General features: G+C 32.9%; 1 protein-coding gene across 2 annotated transcripts in view; it reads left to right on the top strand.

Annotated features, from left to right (window-relative positions):
• The window catches only part of PIAS1 (protein inhibitor of activated STAT 1), a 106,659-nt gene that overhangs the window by 78,874 nt on the left and 9,168 nt on the right, over positions 1-18,617 (top strand). For both annotated transcript variants that reach the window (XM_006920223.3, XM_006920224.3), the window contains exons 8-11: positions 4,393-4,466; positions 14,608-14,768; positions 16,298-16,428; positions 17,153-17,333. In XM_006920223.3, coding sequence (XP_006920285.1) covers positions 4,393-4,466; positions 14,608-14,768; positions 16,298-16,428; positions 17,153-17,333 — 547 coding nt within the window. The remainder of the gene's footprint in view (positions 1-4,392; positions 4,467-14,607; positions 14,769-16,297; positions 16,429-17,152; positions 17,334-18,617) is intronic.

Raw genomic sequence — 18,617 nt, 5'->3', positions numbered from 1 at the left:
AAATATTGTCTTATTTTTATTTTTGCACTCCCTTGCCCACAAAGGATAACTACTTTATTTTTTCTTCATACTTTCTTGTGATCAAATTTAACATGGTGACTTTTTTCCCTTTCTTTTGGTTATGTTTATATATACATATAGAAAGTAAAGTTTAAAAGCAGTAAAAACTTACTTATTCAAGTGTACAAACTTGTTACTCAAGTTTGGTGAGTATGCCAGGTGTACGCAATCATGAACCACTGCCATAATCAAAATATGGAACATCCTTCACCTTCTTGAGAAAGTTCCCTGGTGGCCCGTTGCAGTCCAGCTCATCCCTTTACCTCCAGTTTCTATGACCATTTATATGATTTCTGTCTCTGTAGTTTTGTCTTTTCCAGAATGTCAGATATTTGTACCCTTTTGTGTCTGGCTTCTTTCACTTAGCATAATGCTTTTAAGGTTTATCCACATAGTTTGTTCTTTATTACTGAGTGGTATTCCATTTATCTGTATTTTTTCATCCATTTATCAGTTGATGGACATTTAGATTGTTCCAGTTTTGCATTCTTATAAATAAAGCTGCTAAAACATTTACATTTTAGATGCGGATATCCCAGTTTTGTTGATACAATGTTTTTATTTCTCTTGGGTAAATATTTAGAAGTATGATTGCTGGGTCACATAATAAGTGTGTGGAAAACAGATTGGCAGTTTTCTTAGAAAACGCATTTACCATTTTTGCATTCCCACCAACAGTGTATGAGATTTTTGAGTTTTCCCCCCATCCTCACAAGCACTTGGTATTGTTAGAATGTTTTGATTTTAGCCATTCTGGTCAGTGTGTAGTGGTATCTCATTGTGATTTTAATTAGAATTTTCTTAATGACTAATGATGTTAAGTATCTTTTCATGAGCTCATTTGCCAGCTTCTTTGATGAAATGTCTATTCAAATAATTTCTTTTTATAGTTCGTGCTTTTTAAGTTGATATGTTTGTATATGATGCAAGATAGTTAAAGATTCATTTCTCCCTATATAAATACTCAACTGTTTCAGCAACATTTGTTGAAAAGACTGTCATTTAGTTACCATGGCACCTTTATCAAAAAACAGTTGGCCATAAATGTATAAATCTGTTTCTGGACTTTCTTATTTTCTATTGACCTATATGTCTATCCTTATGCCAATACCACAGTTTTAACTACTGTAGCTTGATAGTAAGTCTTGGAATTGGTCTTCCAACTTTGTTTTTCTTTTTCAGAATTGTGTTGACTAAGTCAAACAATTGTAAATCCTATATATAAAAAGATACTACATAGTGACCAAATAGAGTTTATCCCAGGAATATTAGGTTGATACAACATTTGAAAATCAATCAGTATAATTAACCTTCTTAATAAACTAAAGAAGAAAAAATCATGATCTCCATAGATGCAGAAAATACATTTGGTCAAATTCAATATCCATACATGATAAAACTCTCAGCAAAATAGAGACAAGAACTGCTTCAGTGTAATAAAAGATTTTTATAAAAAGCCTTTAGCTAATGTCATAGTTAGTGGTGAGAAACTTGAATGCTTTACCCCTAAAATTGGAATCAAGGCAAGAATATCTGATCTTAATATCTCTGTTAACCATTGCCCTTGAGATCCTAGCCAGCACAGTAAGGCAAGAAAAAAGTAGCATACGAATTAGAAATGAATAAATAATTATCATCTTTATTTAAAGATGACCTCATTGTCTATGTGTAAAAAATTCTAAAGAATCTACAAAAAGCTGCTAGAGCTAATATGTGAATTTAGCAATGTTGCAGGGTACACAAGGTAACAGTGAGCAATTGGAAATTGTAATTTAAAAACAAGAATTTAGTATTAACATCCAAAAATATGAAATACTTAGGGATACATTACACAGAATCTGTGCAAAATTTGTATGCTGAAAACTTCAAAACACTGCTGAAATTAAAATAAACGTGAATAATGGAGAAGTAAAGTATGTTAATGGATCAGAACACTCATTATCGGAGAGGTGTCACTTCTCTCCAAAATGATTTATAGGTTACATTCAATCCAGTCAAGATCTAGTAAGATCTTTAAAAGTATCTTTACATGAAAGGATTAACTTAGATTGAGTCTAATGACAAAGGCAAAAGGCAAAGCTTTTTAAAATTTTGCCCTAACAATGTTTTGTGTTGTTTAATTTTCAGTCCAGTCGTCATATTATCTTCTTTCTTACTAGCTTTACTAATAGTTCTTTGGGGCACAGTGTTGCTTTAGACCCAGTCCAACGATTATTTCGCCCTAGAGCAAAGCTTTTTTAAAAAAAATAGAAATTGACAAACCGATTCTAAAATAATTTCAGAAAATTTTCCCACCTCTGAAAATGAAGGTACAAATCACATTTTGTTTTAAGTAACAGCATCTAATATTTATTTAGTATAATATTAGGTTAAAGCACTTTATGTGTGTTAACTCAGTTCTTAAAGCAGTGCTATGAGGTACTGTTATTCCCATTTACAGGATGATGAAACCTGAGGCACAGAGAGGTTAAATCACTTGACTCAAGCCGAATTCTAACCTAGGTGGTCTCTAGATCCTGAATTCTTAACCACGACCTCAGGTTGCCTCTCCTGTTTCAATTTATTTTCAAAGTACTAAACACTGAACTTTGTTTTGCATAATATCGATATTATGATCTATGGTATTGCTTTATTAAGTGGAAGTTTAAATAGACAAAACGTAAAGTCAGTTACTATTCCCATTGCTGTGTGTATGGTGGGTGCTAGAGGCATGGTTGGTGAAAGCGTGCAGAATGGTTAGTAATCACATTAGAATTCTATTTGCATATTTATTTTGTATGGCAATTATTTTTCACCTTTAAAAAGATACTATTTGTTAAATGTATCTTTATAAGAAAGAGTTAACTAAGATTGGGTCTATATTGGCAAAGGCATACTTTTTAAAATTTACATATGATATTTATTAGCATAAGTGATGTGACAACTGTGTTTTCCAAACTAAAACCCAGGTTTGAGCGGCAGCCTATGAGACTTTAAAATTTTGGAATTTCCAGGCCACGAAATGACTTTAGTCTGGCATCAGAATCACATCTCCAGCTTTTTAAAAACTTGGTATTCCCCTTCCCCATTCTGCGCTAGTGGGCAATTATAAGTTAGAAAGTTCTATAGATTGTTCTGATGTACATATTATTTGAGATCCACTGATTAATGGAGACAATTGAATAGAATATCTAAAATTTGGACTATATCAAATAATCTAGACTGTGATACCATGTTTAATAAAAGCAGAAGTCTTAATTCTTATAAATGATTATCAGCCCAACAGTTATCTGCTCTGAAATCTTCCTTTATCTGAGTACTTCTCTTCTCTCCTTTTTTTTTTTAACTCTACTAAATGTTAACTGCCTGGTCACACTTAGTTGTGCCTCAGCTCTGAAATTCTGTGATTGGCTATTTACACAGCCACTCCACTTGGGCCCCCCCCTTACACATAAAGATTTTAAAGTTACCGTGGAATGGTTCTAAAATTAATGGAATATTACATTTAGGCATTTCCAGTCTCACTTCTATGTTAAAATGTAATTGATGTTCTAAGCTGAGGTTTTCAGAAATAACAGATGCCTCAGGTTTGCAGATGAGAAGTATAAAAGTCCTTATTATATTAGACTGATGAAGAGTAACACAATAGCCATTAAAGGTGAAGTTACTAGTAATTTCCTTTTTAAGAACCATAGGATTTTGAACTGAAAAGACTTAGAGATTATCTAGTGTGGGTTCTTATTTTGCTAGAAGTACAGTTACACCCAGGAGGATTGACCTGCCCAAGGTAGCATAATTAGTTTATGGATAAATAAATGTACAACTCAAATAATAATATGGTAAAAAGCAACTGAACTTTTTTCGTTTTATAATTTGACTTTTGAATTAATGTGCTTTGTAATATTTTGTTATCTACACTTTGGGAAAATTTATAAATGTTAGTTTTATAGTCACTGTTTATTAATTTCCTTTAAAATAATATTGGCCATAGTTTTAAAGAAAGAAAAAGGGTCTGCCGTTGGTTGAATATGTCAGTCTGCAATAGAAGTTTCCTTTATGTTACTGCAATGCAGTGTTTGCTCTGTGGGTGAGAAACAGGAAACTTACAGGAAATTTAGTCAGTCTATAGATATATGGTTGTTTTTCTTCCTTTGTTTATTATAGAAATTATAAACCATATAATTTTTTTATCTTTTCATTCAGTTGATTGGAAAATAATTGAGCAGATTGTTTTGAGTCTCTCTTTTTTTAAGGTTCCTCATTTTAAGTTCCTTTTTCTTTTTCTTATGTTGCATTAGTGATGTATGTTTCATAAACTTACTCTGTTTGTTTGTATTCTCTTCAATGAATCAGTTAAAGAGAAGCTGACTGCAGATCCAGACAGCGAAATAGCTACAACCAGCCTAAGGGTTTCTCTACTATGTCCAGTAAGTGTTAACTAATACTTGCTTTCCAGAAGATGTAACATACATATTTTCTTTTAATTAAGTATTTTTAATTTTTGAGAAATGTTGTCTACTTTTGAAATATGCCTACCTTTATTATAGTTTATGAAACAGTTTATGAAATGTGGAAAAATATTATTTAGTCATAAGATTTGTAATCTAAACAAATTTATAAGTCTATAAAAATTTTCAACTCTTATTAAGATATATTTAAATATTACTTGTGATTAATGATTTTCTCTCAGACTCAAGTGTAAAATCTCCACATAAGGAATGTTTATTATCTCGATGTGTTTATAAAATTTCAGGTTAAAAAAATGATATCCTTCTCAGTAAAAACCTGGCCATGGTTACCCATTTAACCATTTGCCAACAGTGACTACATTATAAGAATCTACCAGTTAAAAACTATTCTACTTAGCCTGAATAATTGAATTGGTTATGCATATAAAAATAACCTAGATATATTTTAAACCAGAAAATGAGGTCAGAATCAGTCATTTGTACAAAATCAGCATAATGCCCAAGACATACCAAATAATTAAACTTGTATTTTAAAAGTTTCCCAAAAATTGCATTCTCGAGGTTTATTTTTTAAGTAATTTTATGTTAGGTTCGCTAATAGTAGGAGTGAGTTGAATGTGGCTTTTATACAAAAATATGTGAAAAACTAAGAGTAAATTGCTTTGACATTTTGATTATCTTTTGTGTATAATTAATCAAATTAATTATATCTAAATGAGGGAGAAAGTATGAAGAATAAGAGGACACAGCTGTTGCCTGATTTGCCTGGATTGTTCAGGCAGGCCCGATATTGAAAGGTTTTAATATTGAAATCCTACTAATCTAAGATGAAGAAACAAGGAATTTGAACAGAAATTAAATGTTGTTTGTTCTTCATCTTAGCCTTTTGTAATTTATAAAACCTCAAACACAATATGAAAAAGTTATTAGTTCATGAATTAGTTTATAATACTGTACTGTACATAGCTCCTTTTGGCGGGGAAGAGACAATAGCATTTTATTTAGTATTCTAAAGGCATGCTTCAGGTAGTTCAATAATGATTCTGGTAAGACCAACTGCTCACATACATATACATGCACATAGATTTTAATGGTTTTAAAAAAAAGTTTGTTACTTTAACAAAACGAATGCAGTGCACTTTCAGCAATATTATCACCATAGACTCTGATTGCTCAGTCCACACATAAATAGTAGTTGCCTTCTATGGTGATATGGCTTCTCTGTACTAATTCCCATTCAGGCCGAAAAACATTAGGGCAGGTTAAGTGAAGACTGAATTGTTCCTCAAAGGAACATTTACTAATCAGATCCCACTGATCTCCTCTGTGCCCATTTCTTGGGCAACCTTTTTGGTGATACTTTAATGATCTGATTCAGAGTTTCCTGAGGAATTTAACTCATGTCAGCATCATTCTGACTTGATGTACCCATCTACTTTCTTTGTGGGTCTCTTGCGCTTTCTAGATTCTAGGAGTTGAGGAAGGCCAACAACAGCCAAGAGCCCAAGACCAGCAAGGAACATATACATAAAAATTGTTTCTTCATCTGACTCATCCTCTTTTTTAATAATTGTAACTGTTTGATTGAAGACAGCACCTTGGAGGACATTACCATTCAAGTCTTTGTAGTTCATGTTGATGACTAGACCAAAGGGTCATCCATCCATGGACTCTGCAGGAATGAAGGAATACTCAAAAGTTGCCCGTCTCTGGGGTCGCACTACAGTGTTATATAAAACTGGTAATCCTAAGGAAAATGGAATGAGGCATCTAGGGGTTCAACAATAAAATCTTCTGTACCCTTGTTTGTAAAGCTTACCAGGAATTTCATAATGATATTTGCTGGAAAATCTTCTCCTTTCACAATCAATAGTTGTATTTGCACTTAGTGAAACTTCAGATTCACCAGATACATCTTATTCCTCCTTATCTTCTGTCAGATCTGTGGGTTCATCTTCCACCTCTGCTTCATCATATTTATCTTCAATTATTGAACCTTCTACTGTTTTTTCATCTTCTGTAAGATCTTAAGCTGCTGCTACTGAGCCTCCAAGGCTGCCTTGGAGCAAGGGCTACATAGCTTGTTTAAAAAATTTTTTGTTTGTTTTGTAATTGCTAAGAGAACTCCTGTTCACTATTAAACTTTTATAAATTATAGAAAAAATACAATGAAGTTATTAAAAACCACTAAATCCTATCGTTTTGTATATATACTTCTATCTTTTTATTCATTACTATAGCCATTTCTTAGGGAAAATATTTTGACTACAGACTTTATATGTTATTATTAAAAATTCTTTCCCAAATACGCAATCATTGACAAAACTGAAGGGCAAGATAGACAGCAACACAATAACAGTAGGAGACTTCAATACCCCACTTTCAGTTCTGGATAAAACAACCAGACAGAAGGTCATTAAGGAAACAGAGGAGCTAAACAATATTGAAGACCAATTGGATTTAATAAACTTATACAGAATACTCCACCCAACAGCAGATATACATTCTTTGCAAGTACAGGTGAACATTCTCCAAAACAGCATGTTAGGCCACAAAACAAGTTTTAACAAATTAAAGATTAAAATTATACAAAATATCTTCTTTGACCACAGCGGGATGAAACTAGAAATCAGTAGCACAAGGAAAACAGGAAAATCCACAAATATGTGAATATTAAACAACACACTCTTAAACAACCAAAGGGTTAAAGAAGAAATCACAAGGGAATTTAGAAAATATCAGAAGACAAATGAAAACAAAACCCAGTATATCAAAACTTAGGGGATGTAGCAAATGCAGTAGGAAGAGGGAAATTTATAGTACTAAATGTTTATATTAAAAACTCAGGTCAACATTCTAACTTTACATGAGAAGAAACTAGAAAAAGAAAAGTAAACCCAAAGTCATCAGATGGAAGGAAACAATAAAGATTAGAGCAGAGATAAACAAAATAGATAATAGAAAAGCAACAGAAAAAAAAAATCAATGAGGCCAAGCATTGGTTTTTTGAAAAGATCAACAAATTGACAACCTTTAGCTAGTCTAAGATAAAAAGAGGGAAGACTCAAATAGCTAAAATTAGAAATGAAAGAGACATGACAACTGACATGACAAAAAGAATTATAAGAGACTACAATGAGTAATTATATGCCAACAAATTGGATAACCTAGGAAAAATGAATAAATTTCTAGAGACATATAACCTACCAAGACTAAATCATGCAGAAATAAGAAATCTGAACAGACTATCTATAACTAGTGAGGAGATTGAAGCAGCTATCAAAAACCTCCCAAGAAAGAAAAGCCCAGGACCTCATGGCTTCACTGGAAAATCATACCAAACATTTAAAGAAGAGTCAACACCAATTCTTTTCACTATTCCAAAGAATTGAAGAGGAAGTAATATTCCTAAACTCATTCTGTGAGGCCAGTATTTCCCTGATCCCAAAACCAAACAAAGACAGACAAGGGTAGAGGAAGGACTGCATACTATTTTTGATGAATATTGATGCAAAAACCCTAAACAAAAAAACTGAATTCATCAGCATACTTAAAGGATTATACACCATGACCAAGTGGGATTTATAGCTGAAATGTAAGGATGATTCAGCATACACAAATCAATCAATATAATATATAATGTTAACAAAATGATAAAAACCATATGATCATCTCAATTGATACTGAAAAGGCATTCAACAAAATTCAACATCCTTTCCTGATAAAAGCACTCAACAAACTAGAATAGAAGGAAGCTTTCTAAACATAATAAAAGCCATATATGGAAAGCCCACAGCAAACATCGTACTAAATGTGGAAAGACTGAAAGCTCTTTCTCTAAGATCAGGATTAAGGCAAGGATACCCATTCTTACTACTATTGTTCAGCATAATACTGGAAGTTCTAGCCATAGCAATTCAACAAGAAAAGGAAATAAGACATACAAATTGGAAAGGAAGAAGTAAAATATCGCTGTTCACAGATGACATGACCTTTCATGTAGAAAGTCCTAAAGAGTCTAAAAAACCTCTTAGAACTAATAAATTTAGCAGAATTGCAGGTTATAAATCAACAGTCAAAAATTAATTGCATTTCTATACATTATCAATGGCCAATCAGAAAAGGAAATTAAGAAAACAGTCCATTTACTGTAGTATCAAAAAGGATAAAATATTTAGGAATAAATTAAACAAGGAAATGAAAGACTTTTGCATTGAAAACTACAGAACATTACTAAAAATAATCAAAGAAAATGCAAATAAATGGCTAAACATATCATACCTATGGACTGGAAGACTTAATATTGTTAAAATATCCATCTACCCAAAGTGATCTACAGATTCATTGCAATCCCTATCAAAATCCTAATGGCTTTTTTTTTTCTTTTCAAAAATAGAAAAAAAAATCCTAAAATGCCTATATAATCTCAAGGGACTCTCAGAATAGCCAAACAATCTTTTAATGAGAACAAAGTTTGAGGCCTAGCACTCTGTGATTTCAAAACATACTACAATGCAACAATAATTAAGATGGTGCGGTACTGACATGAAGACAGATAATATAGACCCATTAATGGAACAGAATAGCAACCCTAGAAACAAACTCTTGCATATATGTCCAAATGACTTTTAACAGGGTGTCAAGACTACACCATGAAGAAAAAGACAGTCTCTTCAACAAATGGTGTTAGGAAAACTACATGTTCGTGTGCAAAATAATGAACTTGGACCCTTCATTTATATTATACGCAAAAATTAAAATGGATTAAAGACTACAGTGTAAGACATTGAACTATTAAACTCCTAGAAGAAAACATAGGAAAAGAGCTTCAATTGAATTTGGCAATGATTTCTTGGGCACGACAACAAAGCATGGGCAATAAAAGCAAAAATAGACCAGTGGAACTATAACAAACAAATTTTTTTCTGCTTGTCAAAGGAAACAACAACAGAGTAAAAAAGACAGCCTATGGAGTGAAATAATTACAAATAATTACAAATCATGTATCTGATAAGGGGTTAACATCCAGAAAATATAAGGAACTTCTACAACTCAAGGAAAAAAACCAAACAACCTAATTAAAAAATGGGCAAAGGACTTTATCCAAAGACACACAAATGGCCAACAAGCATATGAAAAGATGTTCAGCATCGCTAATCATTAAAGAAGTGAAAATCAAAACCACATGAGATACCACTACACATCCATCGGGATGGCCACTATCAAAAGAACAGAAGATGTTAAATGTTGGCAAGGATGTGGATGCTCTGGAACCCTTGTGCATTATAGGTGGGAACGTAAAATGTGGCAGCCATTATGGAAAACAGTATGGTGGTTTCTTAAAAAATTAAAAATAGAATTACCACATGATCCAGCAATTCCTCTTGGTGTATATCCAAAAGAATTAAAAGCAGAATCTTGGAGAGATCATTTGCACACCCTTGTTCATTATGACATTATTTACAATAGCCAAGGTGTGGAAGCAATGCAAATATACATCAAGAGATACATGGATAAAGAAAATGTGGTATATACATGCAGCATTTATGCATCATTGTAAAAGAAGGAAATCCTGTCTTTTGCTACAATGTGGATGAACCTCAAGAACATTATGATAAGCAAATTAAGCCAGTCACAAAAGCACAAATACTGTATAATTCCACTCATATGAAGTATCTAAAGTGATTAAAATCATAGAAACAGAAAGGAGACTGGGTGGAGGGAGAGTTAATGTTGAGTGGGTATAGAGTTTCACTGTTATAAGATAAAAAAGTTCTAGAGATCTGTTGTACAATAGTTTGAATATGCTTAACACTACTGAGCTGTACACCTAAAAATGGTTAAGGTGATAAATTTAATATTATGTGTTTTTTACCACAATAAAAAATATTGGCTGGGGTATGTGTGGTTGACTTTTAAGTAAGCAAATAAATGTTATAACAGACTATGGTATAAAGGAATCTGATATTTTTACCATTTAGAAAAATGGTTCACAGACCAGGTAAGTGGAGGGTGGGAAGAAGACGAAAATTTAAAAATAAAAAAAATTAAAAAAAATTAAGTTATATACTTATCCTACCCTCTTTCCCAAAAATCCTGAGTTTTTTATTCACCTTTCCCTCCATATGATTCCTTGCCACCATATTTCATTATAAAACACCAATTCAGAGAATATGATAAATTTAGAAAAGTGCATAAGCTTCATCTCCCATTTAAATCACTGGGAGAAGTCTTGCTTTTTTCTGCAGTCTTATTTTAAAAGCGTTTACAGTTGTGCTAATGTGTATGATGTTTTTATCATTTAGCACATAGATGAAACATAAATAAGCACTGCAATATAAATCCTGACCTTTTTATTTATAGAAGTAGTTTTGAATTTTATAGTTCAGGTGATCTCTGTATTAGTAGAAAACATTAATCACATTTTGCTCTTTGCACCTCTTAATTTAGTGGGCCAGCTTTTTAATTTTTCTTTTCATATTCCCCCCCCACTCCTCCCTTTTTTAGTTTCAACAGTTTTAGCAGTTCATTTTAAATTCACATCTGCTTTCAAAATTTAGATCATAGAAAAACTACATATAATCCATAATTATAATAATTTTATGGATTTCTATTTGGCTAAAGGGACAATTCCTTTACAATTCTGGAATAGTGAGGCAATATATTTTAGGTATGTTTTTACTCTAAAAATAAAAATAATGACAACTCATCTATATGTCAAATTTATAGAATAATAAAAGAGATTTGTTCCCTTTGAAATATGTAAATATGATGTCTGACTGTGCATTTGAATTGCTCTTGTGATGTACATAGCTCAAAATTAATGAGTTTCTGTTTGTGTGCTATTTAGCTAAAGGCAATGAAAATAATTAAAAATGTTTTTGCTCTTTGGGAAATTTTAAATTCTGATTTATTAAAAATAGAGCTGGAAGAATGTTTGAGAACCTGCTTTGTGAGATATTCCTCAGACTTACAAACTCAAATACAAATGACTTGGAATTGACGAAGAAAAAAATCTTGGAAATATATTTATGAAATATTGATGATGAAAATGAAGTTATTAATATCACACTATTTCTTTTTACAAAGATTAGGGTTCTTTTGATATAAGCTGGTTTAAACTTATCTAGCTTGGGTATTTTCTCTTTTGCAGCATCATCAGTTACTAATATAGCACTGTTATGTTATGGTAAGGTTAGTGGCATTAGCAGACTCATTTGGGAGTTGTTTTCAGTGTTCATTTACAAATGATGTAAATATGCACCACATCCTAGAAAAGGAAGAGGGAGGAGGGTTTGTAATTATAAGATGAAGCTATTTAAAACCCACCTTCTCTCCTGGTAACCAAATTAGAGTAATCATTATGTTTTTTGTTGTTGCTGTTGTTGTTTTACAGAGAAGTATTTAGAATTTAGTGATTGTTTTTAAAAATCAGGAATATGAGGATTATCATATAATATTTACTTTGTGATTTTTTGAAGCAAGATATTTGCGTAATAATGCATTTGAAAGTGAACTTTTTCTTTTCTATACCTACTTATAAATGTCCTTTCTGCGCCATTCATATAGCAGTATTCCTTAAAAATTCTGTAGGGTAAACTTGTCACTTTAGTAGATCATAAAGACTTGAGAGTTGCTCTCTGACTAAAAAGATGGACTGACAGCTGGGTTTTATGGAGATGAAGGTATGTGAGATGAAGAACTTACTTTCATATCCATTGTCTTTATAAATTTTCAGAAGTAGCCTACTAGTTAGGCAGTACATGAACCTTGTCTACTATTTATTTGTCTAGGATTCTTAGTCTCTGATTTCTCTACTTAGTATTAAGACAGTAGCAAAAATACCTACTCAATAGGAATTTTGTACTTCACAGCTAAGTTAAGGTCTGACTTAGGATATAAAAAATTAATTTAGTACCACCAACCAGATTGCTATTTGGAAAATGTCTTTGGACTAGTGAAGCATGCCTTGGCTGATGGTAAATAGATGCTCTTCTGTTATAAATACTAGTTTGTCCTTTTTTCTTTTCATCAGGTGCTTATGCAAATCAAATCATAAAAGTTGAATGGAAATATAGAAAGGTAGTCATGAAATTGTTTAATATTGTGTGACCATAGAATAGAAGAATGACTGAGCTGAGGTTTGGGTGGCTCTCCTAGCAGTTTACAAAGAATTTGAAGCAAATATGTTCTTGTACTTTAATAATGGGTGACATATATATTGAATACTTACTATGTTTTAGGTACTATGCAATAAACAGTTTAAATCCTACAATCTTATGATGTCCATTTTACAAAACTGAGGCTCAGAGAGACTAAATAACATTCAGGATTCACACAGTAAGTAGTGAGGCCAGGAATCAAACCCAGATAGTCATAACTCCAGAACTTCTGCTCACGTGCTGCATACAGCCTGTGCACACTCCATGAATGATGCCTTCTAAAACAACTCAGTTTGCATGCTGAAGCCTTATCAGTGCACCATACCATCTTCCTGCTATATAGCAGGAAGTGCTGAGGCTAAGGAGATGAGTCCAGTGAGTCTCTAGTAGGAAGAGACATGCACATAAATAGTATAATCATATGCAGGGTACAGTTGGGAGCACAGAGAAGGGAACTATCAGTTTTCTCTGCACTCCTCTTATCCATACTACTTATACTGTAAACCGGTTTATGGTACATTTTGTGTCCTTTTATATTCTTCATTACTACATCCTGTTGGAGTAAGGAGGAAACAGTGTTACTTTAGAGATAGAAAAGGAGGCCCGGAAAGGTTAAGGGCCTTTCCTAGAAGCACAGTAAATCATTGATACCAGAACAATAATTTAGGGCCCCAAATGACAGTTAATTTCCTTGGTAGACTAGGAAATTGCACATTTTCCTGAAATTCTTCTAAGCCAAGAATCTTTTCCTTCCCTCCCCCGCCCCCCATCATTTTACTCATATCTTTTTCAAGTCTGTATATTTTCTAGGCTCGCAAATATGTGGAAAATCTTTTCCTGGTATTTAGCAAATGTGGTTGTCGAAAGTAGATAACTTCTGTACTTCAGGCACATAAGAGAGATTGCGTGTTCGGTTAAAACCACCACAGTAAAGTGAGTTGTAATCTTTTTGCTGGTGGAGGGTCTTGTCTTCGATTTGTAAAAAATGCAACATCTGTGAAGAAAAATAAAGTGAAGTGCACTAAAATGAGGTATTGCCTGTGTGTGGCCATTGTGGCCTCTGGAGACCCCACGGTGGTAATCCAACCTTTTCCAGGGAAGGGGGTTGTTACATGGCAGCTCCCCTGGAAGGCCTCTGGGCAGTTTCTCTGCCTTGAATCAAAGCTAGAAGTTCAGGTACCAGACGAAGCAGATTTTATACTCAACCTATGTCAGCTTAAGAATCATTTGCAGAGCAAGAAGGTAAAGTCTCATAACATGCTGGAGGTGCTAGGGATCTGGGGTCTTGATTTCCTGGGGGTGTTTGCTGAATTGCCTGTGATGGTGCCCAGTGAGGGAGGAAATACAGACAGTACACACACTTGGTTTTCTTCTCAGAGCTGCCACTAGCAATTAAGTCACACGTAGGGGATGCTTGCCATTCATTTCATTTTGACCTACAAACTACTCATTTAGATATCAGTTTGATAGTGAATGTCATTGTATTTGTGTACTACAATATTTAATAAGGTATTCTTTTTTCCTTTCTCAAATCCAGTAAAATGGTTCTTAACTGTTTTGAATCAGGGACTACTCTAAGAATTTGGTAGAAGCACTCTCTCCAGAAAAATGCAAACACTTACAGAATTTTGCATATTATTTCAAAGAGTTTATGGACCTTCCCCTGTAAAGCTGATCTGTGAGCTTTGGAGTAAGGGTAAACAACCTTTGCTGTAGACGTTTCATAGTCACTGTTTAATATTCAAAGAAATACTGTAAGTTTTTAACCTGTAATTTTTTACAGAAAAATGTGTTTAATGTTCTTCTGTATTGAGGAAAAGTAAACATAGTATGCTTAAAATCAGAACACATACACATTATGCTTCAGGAAATTTTTATGAAAACTTAAATTTTGAATAACAGTTGTCTAATACTTAATTTTGTTTCCCTCTTTTAAGCTTGGTAAAATGCGGCTGACAATTCCATGTCGGGCCCTTACATGTTCTCATCTGCAGTGTTTTGACGCAACTCTTTATATTCAGATGAATGAGAAAAAACCAACTTGGGTTTGTCCTGTTTGTGATAAGAAGGCTCCATATGAACACCTTATTATTGATGGGTATGTCAATGTAAAGTTTTTCCTTTTGCCTTGAAATGACATTATCTGAGTTAGTTATCCATCAGGTTTGGGATGAAAATTCTACAGGTAGTGTTTTCTGAGTTATCTATTTCTAGGATTTTCATGATTTTGGAAATCAGTATTTTCCAAAGTAAGTAATATTATGATCATTTTTCCTTTTTAACTTGATGTCTTCTTGTTTTGGAAATGTATGCTTTACTGTTAGAGCTTCCTGACATTTACCATTTAAAACAACAATGGTTCTAATCAGGGTATGCTTACACTTTTTCCCAGACAAGCAGACCATATTAAAGAATAAGAATGAAAGAGTTGTAAACCTCTGGTTAACTTAAGCTCACCAAAAATTGGAATTTTTAGTAGAAATTGGCCTGTTTGGGGAAATTTTCTTGTGCTTCAGTCATGGTCCATTATACTTCCCAGCTGTAGGGGCTCCTCAAACTGATCAGCACACTGAATGAATAGCAGCTTACTTTGTTTCTCTATTTCTTCTGAAATAATTGTCTCCATCTTTCTTGTCCACCTACAGCTCGCAACAATAATTTTTAATACCCCTATGTTTTATCTGTCCTACCAGACATCTTGGAATGTCTTCTAAATTTTAACCTTTTCTTTAGCCTCCTTTCCCCTGCTTTTTTGCCACAGAACAAAGAGAAATTGTGGAGAAAAATGTCTTAATTTCCTGTACTCTCTAGTAAAACACTTAAGGCAACTTATCTATAGTATTTGAGAAAACACAGGAGTCTGAAGGTGTGACATAAGGAATGGAGTACATTTAGCATTATAAGGGTAACCCAGAGCTTAAAAGATGTTAAACTAATCATGGGGAGGAGTAAATATGTAACTTAAATGTTTTATGTTTAATTTTTCAGAGATAACAATGATCACTAATAAATCTGAATCAAATAATAATATTCTACCAACTCTATATTATATTGCTTCAGATTCCTCCATCAACTGGGACTTTTCTTATTTTAAAAACCATATATATACACACATGTGTATATATATACACATCTACATATATATACACATACACATTTAAAGAAAAATTGGAAAATGTAGGAAAATTAAAAATTTTTATGATAATGTTTTCTGATTTTTGTTTTCACATAATTGTGAAATATTAATATTTTTTATCCTTTGGTTTCATTTAACATTATAACTTAAGCATTTGACCATTAATTTTACACACATTTTGCAAGTCATGTTCTTTAATATCTGCATATTTATCAAGGAGACAACATTCAATACATATTTTTGTATTATTGCTTCAGTTTATCAAATAAGATGTTTATTGTAGGCAATTTGGACTATGTAAAATAAGTATAAAGAAGAAAAATAACTTTTTCTATTTAGCCCTAGATTTTGAGAACAAATATAACCTGTCTGTTCCACTTATTCTTTCTTATTTATACTTGTACAAAACATAGGTCTGAATGTTTTTTGAACAGTAATAATTGTATCTGCATGTAGAATGTGATATTTAAAGGATAAATTGTTTCTTATAGCTTGTTTATGGAAATCCTAAAGTACTGTACAGATTGCGATGAAATACAGTTTAAGGAGGATGGCTCTTGGGCACCTATGAGATCAAAAAAGGAAGTACAGGAAGTTTCTGCCTCTTACAATGGAGTTGATGGTGAGTATTAGTTTTCCAGAAGGGTGGGGCAGTCTTGCTGTTGTAAAGCCTTGGCTTTTAATATTGAAACGCCCAAATTTTATTTAAAAAAAAAAAAAACTCAACAGTTTATGGATAGCTCTATAACTCTTATTAAATTATTGATTAAATGTTCAAATGTAGTAAAACTTCTTTTAAACTCACTTTTTTGCCAGCTTTCAAAATTCTATGGTATAAAATTTCAAAGTAACATAATCTAATAAGTCTTTGTAAAGTCATGCTTTTGAAATGGTATCCTTTTAAATTTTTAACAGATTTGGTACAGAATCATGAATGTTCTTTCATTTACATTTTTTTTCCTGGCTTTTAGTATGGTTTTGCTGGAAAGAAGCTGTGATTTGAAAAAATGTTACCATAACATTTCTTAAGTATATCAAGTACTTATACAGGTAAACATATGTACGAGATAGTCTTTGCCCTCAAAACAGCTTGTTTTTTGAAGTGGACATACATTTTTCTTGTTTTCCTTAATTCAGAATTGTTTTTCAAAAAAAAATCCTTTAACAACTAATAATAAATAGTAGTTTTAAGCTTAGGGGAACAGAGCCACTCTTGGTTTTCTGCTCTCTGACCCCAGCAATGTTGTAAGTCTAAACTATAACTGATAAATTAATCCATTAGCATACTGAGAAAAAAAAAGTGTCATAGGTTTTTTTTGCCTTGTGTTTTGATCATTCCCACACAGGATGCTTGAGCTCTGCCTTGGAGCATCAGGTGACTTCTCAACACCAGTCCTCAAATAAAAATAAAAAAGTAGAGGTGATTGACCTAACCATAGACAGTTCATCTGATGAAGAGGAGGAAGAGCCATCTGCCAAGAGGACCTGTCCTTCCCTATCTCCCACATCACCACTAAATAATAAAGGGTAAGTACAGAGCCCTTAAAAAATTGTGAAAGTTAATTTTGCAAGTAGGATTAAAAGATCTGCCAAATGAAGTGATTATTCAGTATTGTAAATCTTAGCAATCAAAGGACAAGTTGAGTTTTCCCTAGGTATGTGACATTCTTGAGGGATTGGGATAATGCATTAAAAGGTCACTTGGATATGGTATTGATCATACCAAAAAATGGTTCTCATACAGTGGTTTTCATCAGAATCACCTGGTATACATCAGAATCACCTGGAGGGCTTATTAAAACACACATTGCTCCCCACCCCATATCTGATTCAGGAATAGGGACTGAGAAAATTTGTATTTCTAGTAAGTTCCCAAGTGATTCTAATGCTGCTCATAGGATTTAGAATATTTACTCAAACTGGAAAATATATGCTGTGAAATTAACCTTAAGTAGAATGTTTCAAGTAGAAAGCAGAGGAAGCTCAAATAAAGGCTTTAAAACCGCCTCGAAATATGGAAGGCAGGCAATGAAAGAAGTCTAAGACTTAAGTTAACAGTAGACATGCTTTCTATTTTGCAGACTCATTTCCCATTAGTATCGTATCAATAATAATGTACCTTTATGCTTTAGCTCAATCACAAAATACTGTTATTTATTTTATGTAAAACACCCCATGTTAGTTACGGGTGATGATAAAATGAATAAAAATACAGTCCTAATCTTAAAGAGTTAACATTTTGTAGAAGATGGTTAAACAAGTAGCTAACTCTAGTTGTACTCTTAGGCTGTTGTTAGTCTCATGAGACACATTGGGGATTCTCAGCAAAAAGACTTCATGTTTTGCTGAAGCACAGTTGTAGTACACTAAAGGCTAGAAATATATGTGCCCCCTTTCAGGTATGTCTCAGGAGTATTACATGGGCCGTTGTAACCAAATAGGAGCTATTCAAAAAAATCTCCTTCCAGCAAGCAGTAGCACTTGGAGAAAGAATGTAAGTGAGAGAAGGAAAGTCATCAGAATGCGTTGTTACAGATTTCAAAGTCATCACAATGCGTTGTTACAGATTTCAAAGTCATCACAATGCGTTGTTACAGATTGCAAGAGGGAAAGTTAACACCAGTCCAAGAGTGGGCATTTCTGTGCTTGGAATCAGATTTTTTTCAGGTTTGATATTCTTTGATGAGAGAAGAAGATTTTCTATTTGAATATATTTGTAGTTACTTGAAAGGTAAAGTTGCAACATTAAAAGCACAATCATGATAAATTTAGAGGACTTTGACTATTTCAGGAATCGTCATAATACAATCA

The sequence above is a fragment of the Pteropus alecto genome, unplaced genomic scaffold, assembly GCF_000325575.1.
Source record: "Pteropus alecto unplaced genomic scaffold, ASM32557v1 scaffold86, whole genome shotgun sequence".
Classification (NCBI taxonomy): Eukaryota; Metazoa; Chordata; class Mammalia; order Chiroptera; family Pteropodidae; genus Pteropus; species Pteropus alecto.
Note: the sequence above shows the minus strand (reverse complement) of the source record. Positions and strands in the feature narration are given on the sequence as shown.